We start from the raw sequence: 26,605 nt of genomic DNA, 5'->3' as shown, positions 1-26,605 counted from the left end.
GGAGGGAAGCACCACTGTTCTCCGCTCTGAGGGCATTTCTCTGTGGGGCAATGAGCAATTCGGTGGCTGTCTTCTCCTTTGCCAGCAGAGGGAAAATGTCTGAAGGTCAGCAAAATCGCAGACTGGATACAACTAGGTTTGGGCATAGTGGCGGAAGTTGCAAGAGTGCCACAGAATGAACCACAAACCCCACCACGTAAGAAGGGGGGCCAGAGCCAAGAGGCAGTGGATGGAAGCCAAGGAACTGCCTCCATCAGACGCAGGCAAGGAGCAGCATAATAGACTTGGTCCTGCCGTAGGGGAGCAGCAGCAAGGAGGGGCATGCATGAGTCCCTGTGCTCCCTCCCAGTCCTGCTTTGTACGATATTTATGGAGACAGACACCAGAGAGGTGGGGTGGGCTGCAGCACTCCAGCAGCTGCTTGTAGATTTGGATAAACCACAGAGCAGCAGAAGCCCAGACCTAGCAGTGCCGTGCTAAGCTTAGCTAAGGCCATGTCAGAAGAGAAGTATAACACAGGCAAGGGCATCATTGCAGAAACCAGCCAGCTTCCTATGCACCTCCCAAAGGTCTCACCTGGTGGCTGCAGTGAGGTGTCCCGATGCTCCTCTCGCAGAGAAGAGACCTGAAAAGAAAGGAACACACTGATGAGAGCTGACTCAACACTGCAGTCCTAGGATACTGCACACCAGGGAAATCAGCCCTCTGTTGATTCCCCCACCCCTGTGCCCCAGGATGTACCCAGTCACAGAGCAAAGGGTGCAGAGCCTTGCAGCAACCAACCACTCTTCCAGCATAAAGAGGAAGGCAACCTGGGACCCCCTCCCCAAACTGCTGGCTGCTCTGAACAGTTGGCACAGGGATGCTCCTTGCTCCAGGGCTGCTCTGTGTATTTCCCTACAGTCTGTACAGTTCAAGGCATTGGAAATGTATTTGCAAACTCACTTTTGCAAAATAAGAAGCATCATCAGAAGGCCCCAGACGGAGACTGCATGAGGTACCAGGGGTGCTGTATCTCTGAGCTGCAGGCACCTCTCTCCAGTGACTGCTTGTCAGAGGYTGGGAGTTCTTCTTCTGGAGAGGAAGGTGACCGGATACTGGAATGGCTGGGCAACGATTCACCTGTGCTGAACCCGTCTGTCCATGACACTGCGAGAACTTAAGTAAAACAAACTCCAGATATGGTAGCTGCTATAAAGAGTTGGGGAACATTCACCAGCTGATCCCCACTTCTACTCCAGCCCTGCTATGAATAGATTACCACCTCAGAGTTAGGCAAAACAAGATTTTCTGTCTACATTGCAAATTCTTCTAAATTCCAGTTCTGAAGGCCTTAAATGGGAAAGAAGAAATAGCTGCAGGTCCCTCACAATAACCCTCTAGAGACTATGGAAATTGGCCAGATGTGAAGATGGTAGGATGGGACCCAATGCCAGCTCAGGGGATGAGGATGGATGGAAAGCAGCCAGGAAAGCATRAAAGAACCCTCCAAGGCAAGAGAGAATTTCAGCAATATGGGGGATGTCAACCAAAGACTTAGTGGCAGTCTCTTCTCCAAGGAGATGCACARAACTGGAAATGTAGCCTTTAATAGGCACTCATATATCACAGCTGAAATTCTTGTGGGGTGGATAAAGTGGTCCCTATGTCTGACTCATCTTCRGTTTCTGAAAAACAGATCACATCCCAGTCTCTGCCTTTGTTTTATGGTTTCTGGCTCATCCTGGGATCGTTGTGATGCTGGAATCCACTAATAAGACAGGGGAAACCTGTTCCCCTCTGACCATCCCGGCTCAAGAAAACAGAGAACTATGCTGTTCCCCGCCCCACTCCAAAATACAGTGAGTTTCCACATCTCTTGCTCAGGCAGACAGCAGGAAAAGAAATGGCCTGAGGCATGAATTCTGGAGCCAAAAGTCTGTGTGCTGAGTCAGGGACACAACCAGCAGCAATTGCACARGGTACCTCTTCCAGAAAGCTGGAGCCTGCCACACTGCGTGCAGTGAGGGAGCTGGGTGTATAGGGGTCAGCGTACAAGGGGGAGCGGGGCACGGTCCGCCTTTCCAGGGAGCTGGAAGCTGTTGAGTGCTGACTTTCCACCAAGCTCCATCTGTTCAGCTAAAAGGGAGAAWAAAAACATGAACATCACATCCTGTTCACTACTTGCAATTCATTTATCTCTCCCAGGGGGGACAGGAGTGGGGAATCACCCTGCAGTTAAAGTCCCAATTGCTTCTCAGACATCTAAGTGACGGGGGGAGGGACAGGACTGACTCCTGACTGTAGCCATCCGTGCTAACAAGGGGCTTCCTTGKGTGTAGGGCAGATGCACACTCCTTGAGACTGAAGGGAGGGAGACATGGCCTCCCACATTAAACCAGGGATGGACACATACTGGAAAGGCCCTGAGAAAGTGAGGCTTAGTCCTATGAAGTAATAACACTTCTACTTCCAGAGCGCCTCTGACTGGTGCTCATGTTGCCTCAGGCATTAGKGTCCAGCATCTGAGGGCTCCATGAGACTTTTCTCCATTTACTGTGTTTAACTTCACTTCCAAACAGGCCATTTTCAAGTGGAAACAGGTTTTATGCCCGCCCTAGAACACCTGCTGGGGCAGCTATCCCAGCAGCACTGCAAGCAAAATGCAAAGCACCAGCATGGAGAGAAACCTGCATGAATCCTCCTCTGTCCCTCTACCCTTCTGGTGCAGAAGRGCAGCCCCAGTACACCACATCCCAGCCTCCTTACATTGCTCAGGTCCAGGTGTGGTGGGGAAGCTGCTGGATGATGCTGGGAGCTGTGTGCAGAGTACGGCTCATTGTACACTGAAGACAGCAGCTCGCCATTGGGGTTTTCAGGAATGAAGCTACACATGTTCCTGTTCATGTCCTGGCTGGGTGGCTGTGGCTGCTGGCTGCAAGGTCCACATTTGCCTTTGGACTTTCTGGAGCTGCCCCCTCTCCGCAGCTCCTGTGTGGGCAGCCCTGTGCTTGGCCAGTTGGTATGTGCCAGGCACTGAAAAAAGAAAACAGATCCTGTGGCTAGCTTTCACCAGGCCAGGCCAAGGTACACATGCCCCCATGCAGCCAGTGCAAGGCCCCTCCTCTATTAGGGCAGCTGCAGGCATCACTCTGCACTTGTACATTTAATGGTCTCTCCCTACCAGGAACTCCACCGGGACAGGATGCTCTCCAAAGACTCGCTGAAGTCATGACTTCTCAAAGGGCCAGGCAGGATCAGCCCAGGTGGGCTGACCTATCTGCATGTTTCTGCAGTTGGGCCCAAGCCCCACGCACACCTCCACGCCCGCATGTAGACGCCCAGGATGTAAGAACACAGCACAGGTCAGAGCAAAGGCCTGCCTAGCCCTGTCACCTCTGCCTACCCACAGGCTTCAGGACTTCCTGGCCTTTGAACCAAYGACCCTTGAGCCAAGTAGGGTGTTGGAATGGGATTCTTAGGCAGACTTTTTCCTTATCAATAACGACAATGCTGAACCAGGATAAATACAGGCTCCAGGCATGGATTTGCTGCACTGTGTAGCAAACGCTGACTCACATGAGCTCAGCCCATCYGGGGCACTTGGATAGACTGCTCTGCTCAAAAGCAGTGTCCATCCCCACATATGTCCCAGGCTTTTGGGGGGCTCACTTACGTGGAGAGGCTGGGAATAGCCAGGGGAGAGTGGGTCTTCAAGCACTCTGTTCTCAGGCATAAGCACGAAGGACTGGCTGTCGGGGAGAGAGCCGCTGTTCTGTGAGAGGTGTGTTAAGGTGGCCACTTTCCCTCCAGACGTCCAGGAGTTTGTACGGCCATCAGAAGTGAGTGACCCTCTCCCACTGCCTGCAAACTAGATGGGGGAAAAGAAAACAGCACCTAGGAACAACAGTCCTCCGGGTGGTCTCAGCTGGATCCATTGCCAGCCCTGCCCTTGGAAATGACTCCTGCTGGGTGGACCATGCTCATGGTGAGGCTGTGTTACTGCTGTCTGAGCATGGTCTGGACAGCCCAGCACACCTCGGTCCCCACATGCTGAGTCCAGAACTGGTGCTGGGCTGTGTCCGGTGCCGGGAACGCATTCCCAAGGCAGCTGTGCCCAGTGTGGCGGGGTGTGCTGCCCTCTAGGGCCGAGAGGATGGCTGAGTCTGGGCTCAGAAGGGGCGACTGCACCACCCACAAGCAAACTGAGTCTGCAGCGATTGAGGAGGTGCTTGCAGCAGGCAGAAGCGTGCTCAGGCATCTTGACCCCTCCCTGGCTGCACAGGTGATAGGGTGGGTCTTCCCCTGACTTTTAAGACTCTACCACTGCCCCTGTGTCAATGCCTCGTTTCACAACACTCTCACAGTCTATAGCCAGGGATCTGCTTTAGAAGGACTTAGTGCAATACAGACCGATATAATATAATATAGGCCTTTAGCATAATCTGCAGGGATCAGAGACTTCCTAACAGGAAGAGGACTTGAAGTGAAGTCTGGTGTGTCACAAAAATACTCTCACATAGCCAGAGATAAGACTGACAGGAATCCTTGGGAACATCTATTAACTACCATATGAACCTGTGACATTTATTACCGGGCCAATGTGCAGCAGCTTTGATCCTGAGAAGCTCTCTGATCCAGAGAGGGAGGAGTCAGCGTTTCGAAACTGGGCTGTTTTGAGACAGTAGAGCCACTCCTGGTAATCGTCATAGCTGGGGCAGATCACCCGGATCGAATTGATTAGTCGGCCTGTAAAATAACACCAGTCAGAGCTGTTACTGGATTTCACGACAGTCCATGCTTCATTCAAAAACCCTTGTGAATACCTTCTCTCTATCAATCCCTCCTCCCTCTATGAGTCCGAAGTCTGGATGGGGCTCTTGCAAATCCCCTTTCTCCATCCCTCCCTCCTTTTTCCACAGGTCCAGAGTCTGGATGGAGCCTAATACCAACACAGGGACAAAGGGGAATGCTCTGGCTTTGGTGCTGACCACTTGCATCAGACTGAATCTAGGACAGGGACAAACACAGCCCAGATCTGAATGAAGGGGACCCATGCAGCCAYGCTGTGACAAGCGTGTCCCTGGGTATTAGCGCTGTCGCTGGCTGGTGCTCCCTGGGCAGTGGCTAAGGTCCCCTTAACCTCTCCCCTGCAAGCGAAACCAGGCCCTGCAGCTCAGCAATGGTATAGATACTGAATTAGTCCAAGGAAGTCAGGAAGTTTCTAAGAAGTTCAGTTCACAAAGTTTGGGTTCTGATGTGAGTAAGCACAGCCAGGAAAATGCCCACAGCAGCTTAGCAAAACCAGCCCAGGCCCAAGAGTCCTTTGTGTCTGCTGCCAGTGCACCCCTTGGTATGTCAGACACACACCTTCTATTAAAAAAGAAGTTTTCTCGTTCTCTTCGAAATGCACTTGGACAGCGTTCAGTGGTAGCTCACCCTGTAGGAGAGAGAAGCAGCCTTAGGACAGCACAGCCAAGTACACTTCATAGTGTGCGCCTGTGGCTCCCACATCGTATTACAGCCCCCCACGGAGGTCTCAGCTCCAGCTCAAGCTCTCTGTGCGCTGGGTCCTCTGCACACACCCACTCGCTCCCCTCTGCTCCAAGGAGACAGGACAGGCAGAGTAGGGAGGGCAACATTACTGTCCCAGCCAGCTTGAAAGCTGGAGACACTGCAGGCATCCAGCTGGCTGAACCCCATATTTACAAGATGCTTCCCATCAGAGAGGTCAAGAGGTTTCAGGAACCTACTGCAAAGCTTTGCCAGCTTAGCTAGGAGCATGAAGAGAAGAGTCTCGCTCTGTAACCATCTAGCCACAAAAGCAAGGTCTGCGGTGAGGACAGGGCTAGGCTGGCAAGAACCTAGATGCTTGTTCATGCATTGTGGGGAGAAGTTGCAGCTCAGCCCTGCTGCTCCCTTCCCAGATCACTTCCCCTGGGGGTTCTCTGCAGGGTAGGGGAGGAGGAAGCGGCAGTTCAGTTCCTAAATCACCTGGCCAGGTCTGCAGAAGACAAGCAGCATCCAAACTGCTCCTGATCTGAGTGAGGATTTGAGTACCTGAATGCTCTAGTGGATGTGGGGTATGGAGCACAGGCATTTTGGAGAACTCTGTCTCCAGCAGATTGATCCAGCCTTGTTCTAGTAAACTCACCCTCCCCGCTCACACTGATCTTGCCTTCCACCGGAGGCCTTATTGCAGAAATCAAGCTTGTGAAGCCAGCGCGACTGTGCAAGTCACAGACGTTCTTACAAAGTCCTTGCTGAGATCTGACCTGGGAAAAACATTCTTTCCCTTCTAGTCCTGTTTTCAACAGTTTCCTGTAGTTTAACAGCTGACTTCTCCAGAAAATTGTGCAAACATGGTCCTGAACAAGATTTTATTTGCTGGATTGGGATTTCCAGCCTTGCAAAGAGGAATCCTCACTGTCCATATCCTGCAAAGTCTTACAAATACAGGCCTGAGCCCTGTAAATGCCAGCTGGTGTAATATGAGCTCTCATGTTATACAGCAGTTGTGAATGCCACTCCTGTGGTTACAGCGGGGTTTGCCGCTGACAGGCACTTTACATGTGTTCAAATTAGCCAGGAGCTTAGGGAGAGAGGCTAAAGCAACCCGTCCCCAGCCACTGGAACAACTAGAGTTAGGAAAAACCATGTGCCATTACCCCCGAGTTCAGTGATGCCTTTGCATGCACATCTGAAATACCATCACACAACAACCATTGGAGAGGGTGTATTATTTAGGACAGTGATGGCAAAGCGCTTGTTATCAGGCACCAGCTTTTAAAAGCAGAAATGCTCCCTATGGCCAGYACCAGGGCGAATTTCCCTTGGTGTCAGGTTTGGTATTCATGATTCACCGTCACTTCCCTCTGTGCCATCACCACCCAGTGTCCCTCAGCTGCCCCTGAAGCTGCCAGGGGCCGTTCATCCATGCCAGGCCCTGCTCTCCTCTGATCTCTGTGGGACAGGCAGGAGCAAGCAGTATCCAGACCTCTTCCGCTCCTGCGGCTGAACCCCATCCTCAGCCCAGCACCAGACCCTGCTTTGCCATCCGCTGCCAGATGTATTTTATGTGTCGTCGATGACAGTTTAATTCTCTGTGATGGATAGCATGGCACAAGGGCCAGGGGTTTGTCAACTGAACTAGGATCTAGGTCTCCTCTTTCTTCAGAGCTCGCCAAACTGAATTTTAGTTACATAAATGATACAAGATCAGTCCTGGGAGAGCAGCTGAGGCAAATTTTGCACTGTAAACAACTCACAGATGAGCTCATTGCTCTATTTCTCCTTTCTCTCTCTTTCTCTAAGCAGGGGGAAACTGAGTGACACTGTGCTTCTTTGTTTCCTAAACTCCTGCTTATCCTCATCCTGATGTCACCCTAACTCTGCTGGTGGGCACCAAGCAATAGGCAAGGGCAGCTGGTGGCAGTGTCCCTGGGAGCAGCTCCCCACCAGGATGGCGAACGCAGGATCTGGGGAGCGCTTCAGAAACGATGCCCCCATCTCATGCAGCTCTCCCCCATGCCYGGCAGAGGAGGGAAGCTCAGAAAGCAGGAGAGAGGCCCTCAGGGAGCAGGGACAAATCCAGCTGCGCTGGCGGCAGGGAGTTCCCTTTTGCCGAGTTGCTGCATGGCTCTGAACAGCTCAACTTTTCCCAAACTTGGATTGCCTCGTCCAAGCCAGATTGTCTCAGCTCACTTCACTAGAGCAAAGAAGCTTCCCTGMAACCCAAGTAACTAGGAGTCTTGAGCTTCCTTCAACTATGCACTCCCAAACTGTCTAAAGAGGGACAAAAAGTGCTCCAAAGGCAGGATGGCAGCATTTTGCACATTTTACTTTTACATCCTAAAGCAGGGTACAGGAGACAGTGGTCTGCAGAGCACCATACCCAGATCAACCTTTGCCTGTGCCTCTAAGATCTACTCCCTTGGGTCTGGGCTGCAGCCCAGCCCCTTTAGGATCGGTCTCACTCACTGGCGTGAAGGGGAACATGACACAGTGTGTCATTTATCCCAGGATCCTCACATAAGGGGCAACTGGGCAGGATTCATTTGCCTAAGTTTAGGTGTTGTGACATAAAGAGCCTAGGAGAAGCCCCTCATCACATCCTCACYGAAAAGCTGACCCACTTGCCTAGGCTCTGGGGAATGCGGCCAACATGACAGCTATACCACACGGGAAACACGGAGCTCAGCTGGGTGCCTGCGACTCGTGCTGGCCGGCTGCCTCTCTGCAATAGCCTGCAGGCACCCACCAGCACCAGCAGTGGGTATTTCTCCTGCGCAGGAAAGCGATTTATGGGCAGAGCAGTACGGGAAGGCTGATCGTGGGAGAGAAAGTTAATGCAATGCTCTGTGACTCAGTTTCCCCCTCTGCTGCAAGAAATGGGCTTTGAAACTTCAGTTTACGCAGATGCTGGCAAGGCAGCGTGTGGAAGAGGTTGGTGCTGTCTGTTCCTGTCCCAGCGTGGCACCCACGCCCTAAGAGTTCACAGCASGCCGCAGCGGGGATGCAGCTGCCCATCCGTCTCCTCACCCGCAGCCCACTAGCGAAAGGCCGCCTTTGACCACAGTGCCGGCAAAGCTTGAGGGCAAGTGTGGGAACCAGTGCCAGACCTCAGCTACGCCCAGCATCCCCAGCGCCGGGCTAGCCCCAGGGAGCAACCGGGCTTGCCGGGCGGAGAAGGGAAGCGTGGGCTCCTCCGCTATCTGACCCTTGGCGCCAGCACGTYACAGCGAGCCCTTCTGCCGCTGAGGAGGGCTGCGCACGGCTACACCCAGAACGCCCCGTGCTCTGTGCTACCCAAGGCAACAGCCCCCTGCCCTGCGGTGGCCGAGGCCCAGTGCTGTCCTTGGATGGTGATGCCAGCTAAGGAGAGGTGCTGCTCATGCCAGCGCACAGAGAAGCCTGCACACCAGAGGAAGACAGAAGCCGTTCAGACAGAGCAGGAGAGAGCTGTGACCCACCGGGACTAGAGGCAGGAGGGACAGAGTACATCCCAAGGGAGAGGCCAGGTACTCCCTTCTCCCAGCTGACCCTGGGCAGGGGTGGCACAGGAGACCTCCTCCTCTCTCTGCCATGCAGGGAAGGATCAGGTGTCAAGGACAGGATGGCAGCAGYGTCCTGTCAAGGCCAAGTGGTCATCCCTATGGACACAGGCCCTACCGGTTGTCCTGGGATCCATGCAGTTTGGCAGAGCTGTAAAGGATCAGTTACCTTTTGCCACCTCTTGGTGCCAGCCTCTCTTGCCAGGCAGCTGTTTAGCAAGCCAGTAGCAGAGGGGCTGGGAGGAGAGATCCTTGTATCCCGTCATCAGTCACTGGTCCCCCTACCTCTCCTCCATCAGCAAGGTCAGCAGTCCCACGAAGGGAAGCACAGCAACRTCAGCTGCAGAGGGTCCCTCTGGCCTTCCCCAGGCTCAGTGTGAACCAGCCTCCACACACAGCAGCTCCCCCTTCACGGATCTACACCTTGCCCAGGGCCTTTTCTCATCAGAGCTGAGCCAGAGCCTGCTGCTTCAGCTTAGCACCATCCACAGCAGTGCAAGCCCTTGCCTTGCCTTCCCTTTCCCTATCCCACATGCAGACTTGGCAGTGGCAACTTCTGCGGTTTGTATGAAACCCAAGAACAAAAGGGCCAGGCTATTCCTTCACAAACAAATTGTAGGGCTCAGCGTCTGCTCACAGGGAAGGGAAGTTAATTTGCAGAAGCCCTGGGAGAAGGCTCCTGTGTCCTGACATGCCTGTGGAAAATCAGGTTCCTACTGCAAGTGTCACGGGCTGGTGAATCACCTCCTCCCTGTGCTCCAGCTGTACAGAGCCCTACCATTAATGCAGCGAGCGAGACGCCCAGGGACCAACGCTCATGCACCGTGGGAAGGGAACTACTGCACGGACAGAGCAGACAAATCTGATTTAAAATTTCAAAAGAGATGAGTTAATCTGACAGCCCAGCCCAAGGCCCCCTTACATGGTGCCCCATTCCCAAGAGTTGAAAACACTGCTCCTGGAAACAAGCTGTCTCTAAGGTGTGTCACACAAGCCACCGACTGCTTGGAAAACACCCACCACTGTTGCACTGGGGCCAGAGGAGAGCTCTCACCAGGATCTGTCCCTCCTCACACCCCCTTCCCATTGCAGGCACAGCCATGTCCTCTGGCAAAGGAGGTGCTCTGTGCAGGTCTTTCCAGGGGTGGTCCTCTGATTGAAAACAGTCTGTGTGACTGAGGATGTGGGGTGGATGTGGTGAATAGTGCAAAGAAGAACTCCAACGATTTTACACCAAATTTCACAAGCCCTCAATCTGTCTGGGGTTTCCTTGTCACAAGTTACTAGTTCCTCTTTCAGTGACTAAAGAGGATGTTGCTCTTCTTTAGGAATGCCTCAGCTCAGCTCCACCATGTACTGGTGATGCCACACCTGCAGGTTAGATGGTTCAGAGCTCTTTTGGGTGCATTTGTCCTAACACGGGCAAACAAGGCCAGAAAACACAGGGCTTTTTTACAGCCACTGCAATGACGTCCAAGATGGATGTTGGCAATGAAGTTCAAGGGCCATTCGTGCTGCCAGCAATGCAAATGCAGCTCTCAGCGCCTACACTGCCACTGCCTTCCTGTGCCAAGGCTCCCAACATTGCTTCCCATGCACAGATGAACCAGTGCACTAGAGAAATTCTTCTCACATCACCTTGTGCACTCAGGCTTTTACGTCCTTGTTGGCTCTTCCCCTGGCGAGCCCAGACATTGCTCAGGGCCCTTGCTCCACACGCTGCCTCGCAGTTCACAGAGAGAAAACCCAGCAGCAAAACCCAGCACACCTAGCAGTGGCCTCTCCTTTCTGCCTGCCAGCCACCTCCCTTTGCCCTTCCTGCAGGAGCATTAAATGTGCCACCTGGATTCTACCTGCTTTCAAGTAGTTCCACAGACTTTAGCCTGGGAAGCAAAGTCCCCACGAGGGCATGCTCCTATTCCAGCTCCTGTCTCATGCTAGTGAGCCAGGCTCTCTGCCAGCATAACCACACAGAAACATGCCAACCTCCCATCTCACAGAGACTCGGATTCCTTGGCAGCCAGCTCCTTCCCCCAGGGCTTTTGTAGGAGGGCAAGGTGTTTCTCATGGGAAGATAGCTTGCAACATCCCTCTGCCTGCTCACCTGCCAGCTGGCAAGGGAGCAGCACTGAGGGAAACACTTTGCCAACACGAGTGCGCAAGGGAACCAGGTGGAGGGGAACAACGAGCCAAAGCAGTGCTGAAATAGCCTGGCTGCGGACAGGTGAGAGAGATCAGGAAGAGGCTTGAAAACACACTTACCTTAAAATAGAGGCTGTTGCGCTCTTCAGACACTATCACCAGCGTGGAAGGGTAAAGGACCAACAGCCGGTCGTGCTGCTCCTTGGGAAGTAAAGGGAAAAAGGGATCCCCGTGAACAGCTAGACAGGGCTCAGGTCTGGGGGAGCTGTCTACTTTGTTTCCAGAGCTCTTGACTCAGGGCTGGTGTCAGGGAGACAGAGCTGAGCTGCTCCCCTGCAGCAGGGCTCCATAAGAGACGCCTGCCAGCTCTAGCTGCCAGCCCCATCCTGCAAATGCTTATGCACATGCGCTGTCCCCAAGCACTGCTGCTGGGCCAGAAGAGCAGTAATAAACACTTTTTCAGGTACTGGGGTGTGGGTAAAAGGAACCTTCAGGGACCCATTGGATTACTGGCAGCAAGCATGCAGGAATCCATGCCAGTCACTCGATCCATTGCCTTTTCTGAGCCAAGCTGACAGAAGGTTGCTCCCAGAAACGAGTGTCCTACCTGAAAAGGCAGATGCTGAAGCTTCACTTTGGAAACACAGAGGACATCGCCTAGGGATTCCCGCTGGGTGCCTCTCCACTCCTCAACAGGCATGTTCTGCATAGACCATCGCAGCTCCTCCTTCCTCATGGAGCTTTGCTTCCAGTCATTCTAAGGACAAGAGCACAGTCAAGAAGCAATTGTAGGACACATCCTCCACGAAACAGTTTAGCTAGCAGATGGCCTATCCCAGCACACTCTTCAAGTGTGGAGGAAGCAAGAAAGAGTAAATAAATTTGTACAGAAACCAGCTTTCCAGCTGGGACTGAGTAATAATACTTGGTACTTAGCATCATCTGTACATTGTCAGGCGAATACCCCTGTTCCACAGGTGGGGAGACAGAGACAGGGAGGAAAGTAAAAACCTGGTAGAGGATGGAAAAGAAAGCAGGTCTCTTCAATCTGATCCTGCTTTCTAGGCCCTGGTCCCAGTTTCCTCCTTCAAAATGTTTTGTAAACTCTGGATATTTGCACAAGCAGCTGACTGTGYGCATGTTTCTCTGAACCAGACCCAAACCTCAGAGGCTGTGGCACCAGCCCTTCTGGGTCACAGGCCTCCCTTTCAGCACACACCCCCTGCCAGGCCCTCTTGCAAAGTCTTTCATTTTGCACCCTTCCCCAAAGGCAGCAGGAACTCAGAGGCCGCACAAGAGGCAAGCTCCAAAATTAGAAGCTGTGCGCACACACGCACACACACAGTAGAAATGCAGCAAGCTGTTGTCAGGTCTCAGCCATACAGAGCACATCTGGTGTTGCCATTCAGACCGAAACGCCAGACCCACCATAGGGCTGGCCAAACAGACCTAAGCCCCTAAAGATGTGTGAACACAAATACGCTGTTCTTCCATGGACAGAGAATTTACCAAGTGAGAATATTGTCAAGTGTGGGTAATTAGCATGTCTCTCCACAGTTCTTTTGGGGGTGGTGGAATAACAAAAGGAAGCTAGAGATATGGGGCATGTTGCCCAGGGCCAGCTCTAGGCACTGGCAGGCAGACAGGTGCCTACGGCAGCAAAAAGCCACGGGCCACACAAAAGCCTTAGCGATGCTGCTGCCCTGGCCTACACCAGCACTTGGGCAAGGCAGCCTGGTGAGCGCTGCTGGCTGAAAGAGGGGTCTACAGCTGCGTGTCAGAAAGGCTGAATTACAGACTTTGCACAAACACAGAGGCTGCTGGAAGTGGTATGAGGGGCACCAAAACCCCTGTGCACCACCAGCGGGGTAGGTTCCTGACTGATGAAGTCAGGGTGCAGCCCCACAAAGCCCACAGCTTTGCCGGACAGGATTGCTCTTGCTCATGGTGGGCCTGAAGGCTGTTGTGCTGCCTGTCTGGCAAGGCGAGGGTTGCTCTGCCAAGTGGCATCTGATCAGCACAGGTCATGGTGTCAGCCAGGGCTCAGCTGCTGCAGCCTCACTCAAAATAGCGAGCAATGGGCCTGTCGGACCATTCCTGCCTGCTGGGGAGCATTTCCTCCCCCCAGCTCTCGTGGCTCATGCCAGCAGCAGGCTGGCATGCATAGCTGGTCAGGTGGCTGAGTGGGACGGCAGGCATGGTTTCGGGGATGGTCTCTGCCTGAAAAGGCGGTTGTGTGGCATGTCCTATCTGGGTGTGAGTCCAGTGTGGCACAATCCTGTTTGAACCCTAAATCTAACTGTCCAAGGCTCTCCTTGCTTGGGGGAAAACAATCAAGCCGCTGGCCTGGAAAAGGGGGCTTAGGCCAGAAATAAATTCCACATCATCTTCCAACATTTTGAAAGAGCGACAAGCACAGCGAGGAGCGTTTTGAAGTGGAACTGGAGCCCTTCTCCCTTTCCATCTCCAGCCCTCTGCTCAAGTCCTCTAGCCAGGAGGAAGAGCCCAAAGCCTCATGGGGCCACTCAGGACTCTGGAAGAGGAAAGTTTTAAGGGAGTGCCTGGAAGCGTAACTAAAAGGGATGAGAGCAGCTGGTTGCAGAGATTATCCCTTCCACTGAATGCAGTGGGAGCAGTGCAGCATCCACCCAACTGGCCCARCTTCCATGGTCATTCAGCTCTGATCCCACAGGCTGGGAAACAGCTGCACACATTCCCTGTCCCAAGACACTAACCTGAGAGAGGAAGGGCAAGCCAAGGCTTCCTCCGTTTAGGTGGATCTGTTTCTCCAGGTGATAAAGCCACTGCTTCAGCTCTGACTCAGTAGGGCAGAACACGATAAGGGGATTCAGTAAGGGACCTAGGTATGTGAGACACAAGATGAGCTGAGCAGATAAGAGCACCAAATGCAGCATCAAAGGGTAAGCAGCTGGCCAGGTTTGTTAGGCTCAGCACATCACTCCATCGCCTGTGAGTGCATTGCTCTGTTGATGCCATAACTTCAGTCCTTCCTGCCACTACGTTGACCACATTGCTTCACATCAGGCTGCTGGGAAAGCTCTCTGGAGGGACTCCTGCAACAACTTCTCATCTTCTGCTTTTGCAGTCAAATCTAGCTCTGACCACCAGTCACTTTTCAGTCCAAAACCAGGCCAAGAACAAAAATCAAAGGGAGTACAAAAGTCAAGCTTGAAATCAACACAGGGATTTCAACTTTAAAAATCCCCAACAGTTTGTGAAAAACATCTTTGCAGTCCAGAGGCTACCACAATGTGCTGCTGCAGACAGCATAACTCAATGCAAAAGTTTCATGGCGTTTCATAGTTTCACTTCAGTAKTAAATACACAGATCATCAGTACTATTATGACACTATTTACGTACTGCTTCACCAAATATAATCTGCACCAGACAAGCTAAAGCTACTCCCAGACACAGCCTTGAAGAGAGGAACAAGCACATATCTTGTTGATTTTAATGCTTCCAGTTATCATTCATTTAGTATTAGCAAAAAAGACTCTCACACCCTCTGCTACTCACTGTATACACATCCTAGTGACGTTAATCATTTCTGGCAGGCTGCAGAATGCCTGTTTTGACTAATCATTTACCACTGATGTCATATTAAAACCATACTTGGTGCATGCTCAGTAAGATCTGACTTTTGCAGGACTTGGAATTATTCAGATAAGCAAGTGCGCTGGATAAACATGATACCTTGCCCTTCAATGGATTCTTTCATCTCATAATTCCTGCATTATTTATGAGTATCAGTTAATCAAGACTTTAAAACACCTCTGTGTGAAGAAATGCACTAATACAAGCACAGCAGAGGTGGGGAAACTGAGGCAGAGACTCCCTGAGAAACCTTGTATAAGTCACTCAGTTCAGATCGGTTATAAGAATTAGACACTTGTATGTCCAGTAAGACTCAGCACCTATCTACCATTGTGGGTCTGGAGCTCTCTTGTCTTCCCATGCCTTAGTTTCCCTATCTTTGCAATGGAGATAGTGATTCCCTACCTTAAAGGGCTGACAGCAGGATATAAACACGTAATGTTTTCCAGGTATCCCGATATTCTGGTTGCTCTAAATACTTCTCTGGACACCCAGGCTCTTATACAAACAGTAGGAATCTTTCTAGTAAGGCATGACCCTTAACATGGCACTGCTTGCTCTGCCACCTCCCCTAAGGGCAGCCTTTCAGACACATCCTGAGGTCTRTTCACACTGTCACATCTAAATAGGGCCCCAAAGGAAGAGAAAATGAGAAGAGAAACTCCTGTTTAAGTCTGAAGCCTGAGACATGCCTAGGACTCGTGCAAGGCGCTGCTTGAGAGGCTGTGAAAACAGAGCCCGAAAGGCTGCTGCTAATTCAGTTGCCACAATTTCCCTGAGCCCCAGGGCATGTCTGTGGCAGGCCACGACACAGCCATGCTAAGGAACCTGCACTGGCCCTCATGCTCTTTTCTTCTGCCCCATCCTTCCTCTTTCCTTGGGAACACTTCCAGAGAAACTTTGGAGTCAAGAAAGCCACTTCATTCATTCCCACCCAAATCTCCCTGGCTGGAGATGCAAAAGGGCTGCAACATTTGCAGGTGGGCACAGGTAATCTAGGTGCTGAATGGCTACATCAGCAAGAGAGGGGGTACGAAAGATGGTCCACAAAGCAAAGGTGACAGCCAGCACCGGCCAACTGCCACCTCTCCGTGGCAACGCAAGGAAAGAAGGCACCAAAAGATGGYTCTGCATGCTGGTGGGCTTGGTTCTTGTGTTCCATATCCACACTTAAAATGAGCATGCTGGCATCTGCTGAGGTACTACCCTAGAAAGTTCAGGAGTTCATGGGCAACTGTGAAGGCACAGGATTTCACAAGAGAATGGATTTGCATCTTTGGTCCCTGAGAGTCATAAGACAAAAGACYTCTACCTGACTCTGTGCACGGCCATGGACTCTTATCCTCTCTGTGTCTTGATTTCTCCCCCTGTAGCAGGGAAATAAAACTGCTCTGCTGATCTCACGGGAGTCCTAAATATCACTACCTCCTGGTTTCTTCTTGTCATGTCACTATTACCTGATATAAATAGCCCTCTCTGACAGAAAAGGAGCACCAAGGCCTTACATTTGTTCTTTCCTTAAACAGGACACAAAYCCAACAAAGCTTGAGGCAATTTGCCACCCAGCCACACTGCTGTGTGTTTGAATGCAAGCAGAACAAGTCCGCCTCTCCTGACGGGTTAAGCCTGGGAGAAGATCTCCATTATTCTACAAACTGGCCAAGAGGGCCCTGCCTAGTACAGTGTAACAAGACAACAACTCAACAGTCCTTAAAATAAATGGGTCATTTTTACTATATCTTCTCTATAATTTATGTCATTTTTTGGTTTGAGTGGCCATTACATAACTTACTTTCTAGCACAGGACAGCAGAGTACATAGACAGCGGATCTGGGACACAAATTAGCTTTCTCAGCTCTGTATCTTTATTGGGTTATTAGTTACTTCTGTCTACTTCATGCTTTAACTACCACCCTTGGGCCTCAGTACTGCTGTAATTCAGCACTAAGGCCAAACAAGCCCCCAGCCAAGCTGCAGACAGGTTGTTATCCCAGGAAAGCTTTTATAAAACAAGATGACTCAGACAAAAAGTTAAAAAAACATGTGGAGGCAGGAGTGATGGCAAGGGACAGTTGGCGTAGCGACTTTTTGTCCTGATAGTACCAGCTTGGTGCTCTTGGTAGAGATAACTCCCCTCTCACTGTTGTTCCACATCGTTCGTATTTGAGAAGTGCCGCACATCAGCGTGCACAGCACTGCACACACACCTGCTCAGAGTCACTCCCTGGCCTCAAGAGTTTATAAGGTGACGAGAGATGGGGTGAAGGAGTTTTATTCCATCCCTTGGTTCAAATGTGGTGCATATGGAATAAATGACTGGTCAGAAGTGGGAACTGTCACCATGTGTCCTGAGTATTAACCAGCCCACAGCACAGGACCATCCTTCCTCTGAGGAGTCCTACCCTGCCTGCAGCCCTGAGCATCCCTGTTCAGGGGTTTGGGAGCAGGGAAGCCTTGGAAGGACGGTTGCGAATGCTGGGAGGAAGAGCATCAGCACCCTGCAATCTCTTTCCAGTGTGGTTTTCCTCTTGGACTAGGTCAGAGTGGGATGAAGAGCAAAGATAGTTGTGATTAATACACGCACTGTTCTCTAATCAGAGCAAACAAAGAGGCACTAACCTGTAATCCGGAAAGCATGATCCTCCAGCCCTGTGCTCTTCACATTCTCAATTTCACACACATTCAGCTCTTTCAAAGGCAGCAGTCCCTGCATAAGCAGAACACATCATCATTATTTTGGGGGCAGCCCACAGGCAATCTCTACAGCTAACGTCCCTTTCCCACAGGAGACTGAAAGCCCAGGAGCAGCACCAGCAGGCTGCTGCGGCTCACAATGTTAGTCTGCAAAAATTTGCTCTGAATGGAAACATTTGGGACTTCAGTCTAGCCTGCTCTCCAAAGTAAGTAGGTTTAGCAGCTCCCTGGGTTCAGTGGGGCTGGCACAGCAGTAATCATCTGTCACGTTAGCAAGAACACTTTCTTTACATTAAAAGTCTTTCAGGTTTGAGAGAAACCTCAACAAAACAATGCTGGTTTTACACAAGAAAACCATAAGGTGGTAACAACTGTAAAGAAAAGTTAAGCTGGCTGGTTTCAATAATCCAGCTCATCAGACTCCAACTACAATGAAGCATGGGAACAAGTGACAAGTTTACACTCCCTATCTTGGGTTTCCTAAAACAGGATGTTAACAGATGCTATTTGTTGTGATGTCTAGGGACCACTACTGGTTCATTAATTCCTTTATAGTTCCTTTAGAATTAATAATCTAAGGAGCAGATTATAAAATAGATGGAGGATTTCATAATATTGTTAATATTCTGATATGTGTCTTTTCAGTTGAAGTCTGGCTTGCTGGATGACTCAAGAGATTGTATTGTCATACTGCATTAACCTCAAATGACCTAGAAGACAATAAATCATTTCTAAAAGGGATGAATTCTGCAAACATACACAAAACAGCCCTGCTCAATTTTAGTTACTCAGCTGTGGAGGGAAGGTACTTTGGGGGTTTCCTGTTTGTTCGGTTGTGATTTTTTGGCTGCATGCGCAAAACACCCTTCATTTGTAATTAACTGCCATCATCGGGTTAAAGGATTGATAAATAGTTTGTCAGGTTAGTTCCCCAAGGCTGTTCTCAAGGGGTTTTTTCCATCCTCTCCCACACTGTTGCTTTCTCTGCCCTGCAGAGAAAACCCCCCTTTGGCTCAAAAGCCAGGGCCAAATCCCTCATTTGCAGTAAGGTCAGAAGGATTTTGATCATCAAGAGCTCTGACCACACCAAAGTCCCTCTGTGCCTGGTGCTCTACACAAAGATAAATCCACATAACCTAAACACTTCCCATCCAAGGGCCTGCCTGCAAGCCCTGCGAAAGCTCCTATCCCACTTTTAAGGCAGGTCTCCTGAGTTGTCCTTTAGCTCTCTCCACAGACAAGGCCAAAGACCCAGGCGGCACTGAGGTTATCTGGGTATGGCCCTTAGGAAAACACAGTCTCTTCCCCCTCGAGCTCAGCATCCTCAGGAAGAGACTTGAGATGCAGGACCTTGCCAAGATCACCTAGGGGAGGCCACTGGCAGCCCCAGGAACAGAGCCTCCTTGTCCTGTCCTGTCCTGTCCACCTGGCACCCCACCGTTTGGCCATACTGCCAGACTCCCCGGTGCTTGCCCCTGAGTGTCCTGGCAGATGCCCTACCTGGTAGGTGAGTCCATTGGAGCCCACAGACTGAAAGTACAGATAAGACTGGAACAGCTCCAAGTAGCAGTCGCTCACCTCCTGCAGAAGAGACAAACATCTTGGGGTTTATCTCAGGACACATTCCTCCCCCCACCTCAGTGTCTCAGAGTGGTCTGTGCACGGAAATGCTGGCAGTCACTTATCCAAGGGCCGATACAGCATTTCTGCTGGTGGATCTGCTGCCAGCCTGGCTACTAAGCATGAAAGCACAGCCCAGGTCCCCGCTGGGATGAGAGACAGCGGAAGTGCACCAGGCAGTACCCGTGCACAGCAGGGAACAGAAATCCCTGGGCCCTGCCGTAGCTGGAGGAGATCTCCATGAATCACATTTCCCAAAAGTACAATTTGCTTCCCGGCCCTGAAGGATCACTCTATGCCTGGGAAGAGAAACATCCACCAACAGTTTCCACAACTTACCTGACAGTGCTGGAATTTAAACTTGACCTTGGAGTAGTAGATGATTTTCCCCAGATTCCTGACAACTGTTTTCTTGCGTCCCTTCTTGAACAGGCTAGGGAACCTTTGGTCCAAGTTTTCTTTCTGGTTTTCCTGGTTCTGAATATTCTGTACCAAGGTTTCAGGAAAAACAAATCAGAGCTGGTGGGATGTGGGGGGCCTGCATGTCTGGAAGAGACATTCCCAGAACGGCCCTTCCTCAGAAAGGCACCCTGGGCAGGTGCCCAGGCTTGGTCTGTTTGTCGTTGGGTCTCCACACCAGCGTGGAGCTGGGGTTCGGTTACTGCCAGGAGGCCTTGCGCTGGGTGGGCCGGGAAGATTTCCCCACTAGGCAGAGGAAATACTGAACCAAAGGGAGAATTTCTGGGGTAGGAAAAAGGAGGTGCAGAAACAAATCCTACATTTAGGGTCTCCCAACTCCATAGCTGATTTCCTGATATCCTGATTGAATTCACTGGAACAAGGATCGAGCAAGGCTTACCAAACACAGTTTGCCTTTCACTGAGGTTAATGGAGAGGTTTTCTCTGCTCTAGTTCCACCTGGATTCCAGAGCTCTCCCAAATACACAGATCCCTTGATTCCTTCAGGTAGAGTTTGTTGTTTCAGGCGCCCAGACAATTCTGAGGCAGAGTCCTACGGCCCCAAAAGCAGCTGCAAGGCACTGAGTCATGAGCTGCTCGTTGTCAGCGCTTCTGCCCAAAGAGACGGGGAAACCAGCAGGCGCTAGGGGAGAGCAAGGGCTGGCACGAGAGGGATTTAGCACTCCATCTCCCGCATTCCGGGTATAAGGAAATTCCTCCGTGCCTCAGCACAAATCTGTACCCCTGTTGCACTCCACTGTCTGTCAACAGCCTGCGTCTCTGCTGTACTGTCTGGATACTGCATAAATCCCAGGGGTTAAAAGCTCTCCCTGCAGTTTCTCTGTGAAGAGCATCTTTGTTTCTAGGGGTTCATTGTTTTTTGGGGATGAAGGGAAGGGCTGTATCCCAGCCTGGCCACAGACCCCACTGATTCCCCCTCCATACCCTCACAGGCGTATCTGAGTCTTAAATAGCGGTTTTGTTGGACACTTCACAGGCTGCCGGGGACAGCCATTCCCCAGCAAAAGAGAAAGGTAGGCGGGAGCCGCAAGGTTTGTCCTGTTGCTTCACAGTCAAGCTGAGAAGCAATCTTGATGGGATTCCACTTTAGCCATTTGAAGCTGCGTTTCCCAGGGGTACTTCTAGGGAATGCGCGGCAATGCGGGAGGCAGGGTGGAGGGGTGATATGTGGTTCTGCAAGGGTCAAATGCTTCTGTCGAAAACAGCATTTCCAGGAAGGATCCCAGAGAGGGCTGCCAGGGCTTAGCAAGGATCGAGTGACAGCCCATCAGCCCGTACAGCGAGGGGCTTCCAGCAGCCAGCGCTCCCCCCGCCACCGAACCCGTCTGGCCTGCATGTGCCTGCTCCCAGCGCGCGGTGCCAAAGAGACAGCTGCACAAGGCCCATGACAAATGAAGAGCCAGCAGTGCTGCCATCTCGCTCCTGCTGGGGCTTGACTGACTCACCCCTCTGGAATGAAATTAACCCCTCTCACAACCGTGTCGGAGCCATCCACAGCTCTCAAGTTAGAGGAGAACTGGTAAACTAGTAACAGGACACTAAGGGTGCTGGGATCCCTTTACCTGAAAAGCCTGGAGTTCCTTTCAGGGCCTAATTGAATTTAGGTAACTCTTTTTTTTTTTTTTTTTTTTAAAGGAGTTAACCACGTTAACCCCTTCTCTGCTCAAAGTCCCCCTCCGGCTTTTCTAGCCGGCTGCAAGCAGTGCCCACGCACACATACCCAGACCCTCCCGCTGGAGGTGGGAACCTGCACACTGCCAATTAATGGCTTCACTGAGAGGCAATTAAGCACAGGAAAAGATTACCTTTTTGCTACCCGCCGCTGTCAGAACAAAGAACGACTGATCCCCTGCCAGCTGTGGAAGCAGCAACAGAGAGCTGCCTGGGTAATGACAGCCCTGCAGCGGCAGCGTGCTGCAGGGCGCGCCTCGCAGACGTGGCCAGCTCAAACGCGGGCTCGCACCGAAGTTCCTCGCCGTTGCCCTTCCTTCCCACTCCTTCAGGTGTTTGCTCAGTGGGTCAGGTACAAGCATTCACCCACCAGTGTTTGCAGTCTGCCTTTTATCTCCTATTTATATTGCAGGAACGCCTATGTACCCCAGCCCCATGCAGAACCGCGGTGACAGGCACTGTAGAAATACAAGAGGAAACAACAGCTGCTACCCCAAAGAGCCGAGAGCTACGTAAAGGATGAGAGAGACAACCAGCAACAGGCTGGTAGCCAGGCGGCAAGGTGAGCTCCAGCCTCCCGCGGGGGTGATGGAAGGGAACCGACTGCCACGGCTTGGCGAGGGTAAGGCACAGTAGCACAGCTGTTTATCGCTGACTTACCACTGACACCTTTTCCCACCCCATCCTCTTTCTAGATCGCTCTCAAATCTTACAGGGAACATCTGCAGTGTGGCTCTGGAGCAAGCCAGAGTCACCTTTAAAAAACTTTAGCACCTGGGAATGACCCAGCAGGTTCCCATGGCCAGATCACTTCATTTCCCATTTTTTAACCTAAAGACTACTGTTGCCACAGTGCAACAATACCAGGAGAGCTGCTGCTGGAGGGAATGGCATCCCTAGGGCAGCTATCAAAAATGGCACTACTCGCTGTTGCACAACACTGTGTGCGTTGTGAAAACAGGCAGGTACACAACAACAGGTTTCTGTTTCTGTTTCTGTCTGCAGTGTGAGTGCCCTGGCATTTCAAACTCAGCTGAAACTGGCCAGTCAAATCATAAGTTGCTGACATGGGAGAGGAGTGGAGGCAGACAGCACCAGCACTGGATCATTTCCTTTGGCTAAAATGCCTGGTGTAGGCAAGGCCATCACACAAAGGGCACAGACGATTAGACATTAACTGCAACTGCAGTGACAAAGCCAGCCCTCTGTGAAATCTGGGATCAGCTTCAAATTTCACAAGCCACCCCTCTGAGTCCAGGACTGGATCAAAAGCAGAAGGAAGCAGGTCAGGCAAAGCTCACCTGATTGTATGACCAGTGCTCAAGGGCAGGAAACAGTATTTTTCTCCCTTAGAAAAAGACAGTTGAACTGCAACAGCCATATCACTTATTATCCGATATTGTGGTTGGGCAGGAAGAAGTAGGACTGTTCAAGTCAATTTTTTTTTTTTTTTTTTACCAGGCAGGTCTCTCCTGTTTTATTCTAGCATGTTTATGACTTTTCCTGGAGTGCCACTGTTAAACCTGAACTGAATATATTGTTTGCACATGCACAAGGAAAACTGCCCTCATAGGTTTCCACATATTACTGCCCAGATCTCAGGAGAGCAGCAGCAGAGAGCTGGACATCATTAAATCCAACAGCTAGAACAAGTCCTTGGTGAAAGCAAGCACAGCCTGCTCGTGCAGCACCAGGTGCAGCAGTGACACCCATCTCCACCCTGCCGCTTTTCACCCAAACACTTTCCAAGATGGTCACAGCTATGATCTCCGTTTTTCCTGCTGGGGAACTAAAACAAAGGGAAGAACCTGGACTTGGCCTCAGCATGGGCCAGACTCAGACCCCAACTCCCAGGCAGTGCTCAGGCAATGGCACGGTGGAGCGGGCTGGGAGGTGGCATGGACAGACAAAGAGGCCGCAACGGCCACCTCCAATGTTGTGATTTTCTTTGTGAGGCATCTTTGGGGATATGTGTGAGTATCAGTCCTTGCCTGGTTGCTGGAGAAGGGATCACCAAGAGGGCCTGGACTTCAGCACCCGTGTCCTGAGGCCTGGCCTGTTGCAGCAGTGGTGGCTCTGTGGAGCCCATCACAGGCATACACAAGCATCACTTATCTCCCTGGCACATGCACCACCTGAAACCACGGGAATGCCTCTGCGTACAGCCAACACGAAAGGGTCCTCGCATTTGTCATGCCTCTGAAATTCTCCTCAGTCAGCTGTTAATTCCCCTGGCTGGGTTGTACTGGTAGCAAACACTCTTCCAACCCCAGCCCTATCCTGATTAGTGCTGTTTTCATTAGCTCACCTTTCCCATTTGGTTTGAGGCACTGCAGATCTTTGGAAACCTGGTTTCTGTCAAGGTTTGGCGAAACAGCGGGTCTCTGGCAGTGCAAATGCCCTGACATGTTCTCTTTCTCTCTCTCTGATGCCTCATCCTACAGGTAAAGTGAGTTAATAATTAACCTGCCCCAGCCCCTGCAGACCCCACTGACTCTCAGCTGAATCACTAAGCCTGGCAGCAGGAAGAGTTCAGCCTTTCCAGGCTGGTGCCCTGGGGCTCTGAAAGCTCTTGTTTAATGATAAAAGCAGCAAATGAGATGTCTTGCTCTTTGGCACATCCTTCCGCTTCCTTTTTGCTTAGGCTTTTCAGAAGCTGTAACTGGCAAGCGTGGGAAACGGGGCCCACACGCAGGAGGGCGGTGGGAGCAAAACGCGCTGCCTCGTGCGCCAGTCGCCCTTGGCAGGGTCCAGAGGGTGCCTGCTTTCCAGGGATGCCACTCGCCCACGTCCCAAACTGCCTGGCATGCACACAGGTTTGGCGGCTTCAGCACCTCTGAGATCGCACCTGAAGAGTCCCGCCTGCACAGGCGGTACGGTCTGCAGCGACAGACTCCTCTCAAACCTGGCCTCCCCTCCTGCCTCTGGCCCCACAGCACCTGGTCACCTTCTGCTTCCGTAATAGGAGTGGGAAAAGGACTAAATCAGGGATTTCTCCGGGCCACACAAGAAGCCTGTAGCTGAGCAGGGAGTTTGAATCGCATCTGCCCCAGGCAAGGGTAGCTTCTAACCAGCTGCTCCACCCTCCCTCCTTCCCTGAAGAGATCCCACACCCCCTGTGCTCCCACATTAATAGTCTCTCTGGGATTCCATCAGCTTGCAGGATTCCTTTACCAGGATCTGCTAACATGACAATCCTCCTTGCTTCCCCAGGGAGGATCCAGGATCCATTCTGGGCCTAGTCTTCCCAGGAGCTGCACATCCCTTCAGATGCCAGCTGAGCCCTGCAGGGAACCGTTCTGGTGCCACGTGCCCGTTACCCCCAGTCCAAATAATGGGCAGGACTGTAAAACAGTCCCAGTTCTGCTGCACTTTCCATGCATGCAGTTCAGGACATGTCCCTGAAAAGAGAGGATGGCATTGCACCCGCAGCCACCTCACAGGCCAGCAGTAGGACCCCAGTCCTGCCCCTCTGCCAGTGCCCCATTCTCAGGCTCACACGAGGAAAAACGAAGGCCCACCTAGAAGCAGCTGAACCACAAGGAACTGCAGAGGACCTGTGTGTGGGGGACGCACCAGCTCCAAGGCAGCTGAATCTCTGCAGCAACCCAAGGGACATGAGCAGATCTGCCCAGAACTGGGCCCTCTGATACACCAAGCCCTTGACAGGCATCTCATGGCCATTGAAATACAGCTGGCCAGCAGCTGAAGCCCAAGGGATAATGTCCTGCTACTGACCTCTGAAATTACCTCTGCCTAGCTGTGTCTTTCTGCCTCAGTTTCCCCGTCCCCCGTGCCCACATAGCCTATTTGCTGTGCAGTGGGGGAGGTATGTAGGTAGCACAGGGCAATGGGCCCCTAAGCTCGGTTCATGCCCCTGGCCCACCCAAACGCACCAAGGCAACACATCGGGGCTCATTGTTTCACCTCTGCTTTCCCTGAGCAGCGCCGGGAAACGGGCCATATGGCCACAAGGCTGGTACGTGCCTAGGACAGACCTGCCCTTCCTGATTACCTTCCCAAGGCTTATTGCTAATATGCTGCCTGCTCTGTCTCATCCCAGCGTGGGAATGAATCATCCCACCTTTGAACGCTCACTCTAATTTTCCCTTCCTTTGTGTGCTACCCAGAAACAAAAGAACCAAGAGCAGCAAGGGGAGTGTGAGATATTCCCACCATGCTGCCTGCCTTGCTCTCAGTGCTGCACCCCCAGTTGCGCCCATTTTTGTTGCTGACAGTTCCCCTTGACTCCTGCATGGGGACCCTGGAGCAGATGGCTCTCCTGCCGTGAAGGATACAGGTCTTATCCTTTCCTTGGCTGCAGATGTGACCTCCATCTCCTTGAAACAGGTCTGCTGTTATCCCCTGACCCAGACCCCTTGTCCCTCTTGCATACAGAGCTGTCCCTGGTGGGGGGGAATAATCTCTGGGAATGTTGGGGAGGGGGGATGGATGCGTTTGTACTTGCCTTTCCTGGAATATACTGCAGTATTTTGTCTGTGGTCGTATCTCTCTCCTGCCCTCCTTCAATACCAAAAAAACTGGGTAGCTTTTTCTTGCCATCTTTTCTACAGAGGGGAGAAAAAAAAACAAAAAACAAATGCAAGCACAGATCTAGCCTGGTGCATAGTAAATTCTGCCCAGAAATAAGGAAGCCAGAAAGTTAGAGTAAGCAGTTGGTCATGGGCTTTCTAATCATCCCAGGCCAGCAAAGGGCTGATAAACAGGCTGGGAAAATTGTAATGGGTTTTGTGCTGCACTTGTTGTTTTTTCCTTTCCTTTTTAACATGTCTTTGCATAACCAAATGATAAGCTAGGCTCATCTGTGTCTCCAGCTCAGTGTAGGGAATGGATGTCCTGTTGCAAAATGCAAAGGCCAATTCTGATGGCTGTTCCAAAGCCACTGGAGCAGAGATGGACTTGTACACCCCTCCACACACACACAAAAAATGGGTTTATTTCTCTTTGTGGTTTTCCTATCTCCTTCCTTCCACTCTCAGCAGAGCCCCCAGCTTCTCCTTGCGTGCACACCATTAATGAGCAGTTACAAATGCCGTTAAGAAGAACCGGGACTGCCTTGCTGGGACTCCCCAGTGGTTTTCTCAACCAGATTGCAACACTTGTTCACCAGAAACCAGGCTCCTCTCCATGGAGAGCTGTGAGCGTGGGAGGCACAGAGTCAGTAGGGACCGGGGTGCTCTGGGGCTTGGCCACTATACTGCGGGCTACCTGACATTAACCCTTCAGGGTTCAAATTCCCTCTCTTTTGCTCCACAGCAACTCCACAGACTCCTGCAGGTTTGACCCTGATTTACAGCAGCACAGGACCAGGGGGACAATTTCAGTGTCT

The 26,605-nt window shown here is 51.6% G+C and overlaps 1 protein-coding gene across 1 annotated transcript in view; it reads right to left on the bottom strand.

Annotated features, from left to right (window-relative positions):
- Positions 1-26,605, bottom strand: part of PLEKHN1 (pleckstrin homology domain containing N1) — a 33,590-nt gene that overhangs the window by 2,163 nt on the left and 4,822 nt on the right. The window contains exons 3-16 of the mRNA XM_026073999.1: positions 25,724-25,823; positions 19,444-19,590; positions 18,985-19,065; positions 17,410-17,497; positions 13,910-14,034; positions 11,782-11,931; positions 11,295-11,375; positions 5,350-5,419; positions 4,574-4,728; positions 3,656-3,850; positions 2,749-3,015; positions 1,966-2,118; positions 946-1,158; positions 577-625 (exon numbers count right to left, since the gene is read on the bottom strand). Of these exons, the coding sequence (XP_025929784.1) occupies positions 577-625; positions 946-1,158; positions 1,966-2,118; positions 2,749-3,015; positions 3,656-3,850; positions 4,574-4,728; positions 5,350-5,419; positions 11,295-11,375; positions 11,782-11,931; positions 13,910-14,034; positions 17,410-17,497; positions 18,985-19,065; positions 19,444-19,590; positions 25,724-25,823 (1,874 nt within the window). The remainder of the gene's footprint in view (positions 1-576; positions 626-945; positions 1,159-1,965; positions 2,119-2,748; positions 3,016-3,655; positions 3,851-4,573; positions 4,729-5,349; positions 5,420-11,294; positions 11,376-11,781; positions 11,932-13,909; positions 14,035-17,409; positions 17,498-18,984; positions 19,066-19,443; positions 19,591-25,723; positions 25,824-26,605) is intronic.

Source organism: Apteryx rowi, unplaced genomic scaffold, assembly GCF_003343035.1.
Source record: "Apteryx rowi isolate R43461 unplaced genomic scaffold, aptRow1 scaffold_38, whole genome shotgun sequence".
NCBI lineage: Eukaryota > Metazoa > Chordata > Aves > Apterygiformes > Apterygidae > Apteryx > Apteryx rowi.
The sequence above is the reverse complement of the archived record's forward strand: the minus strand, read 5'-3'. Positions and strand labels throughout refer to the sequence as shown.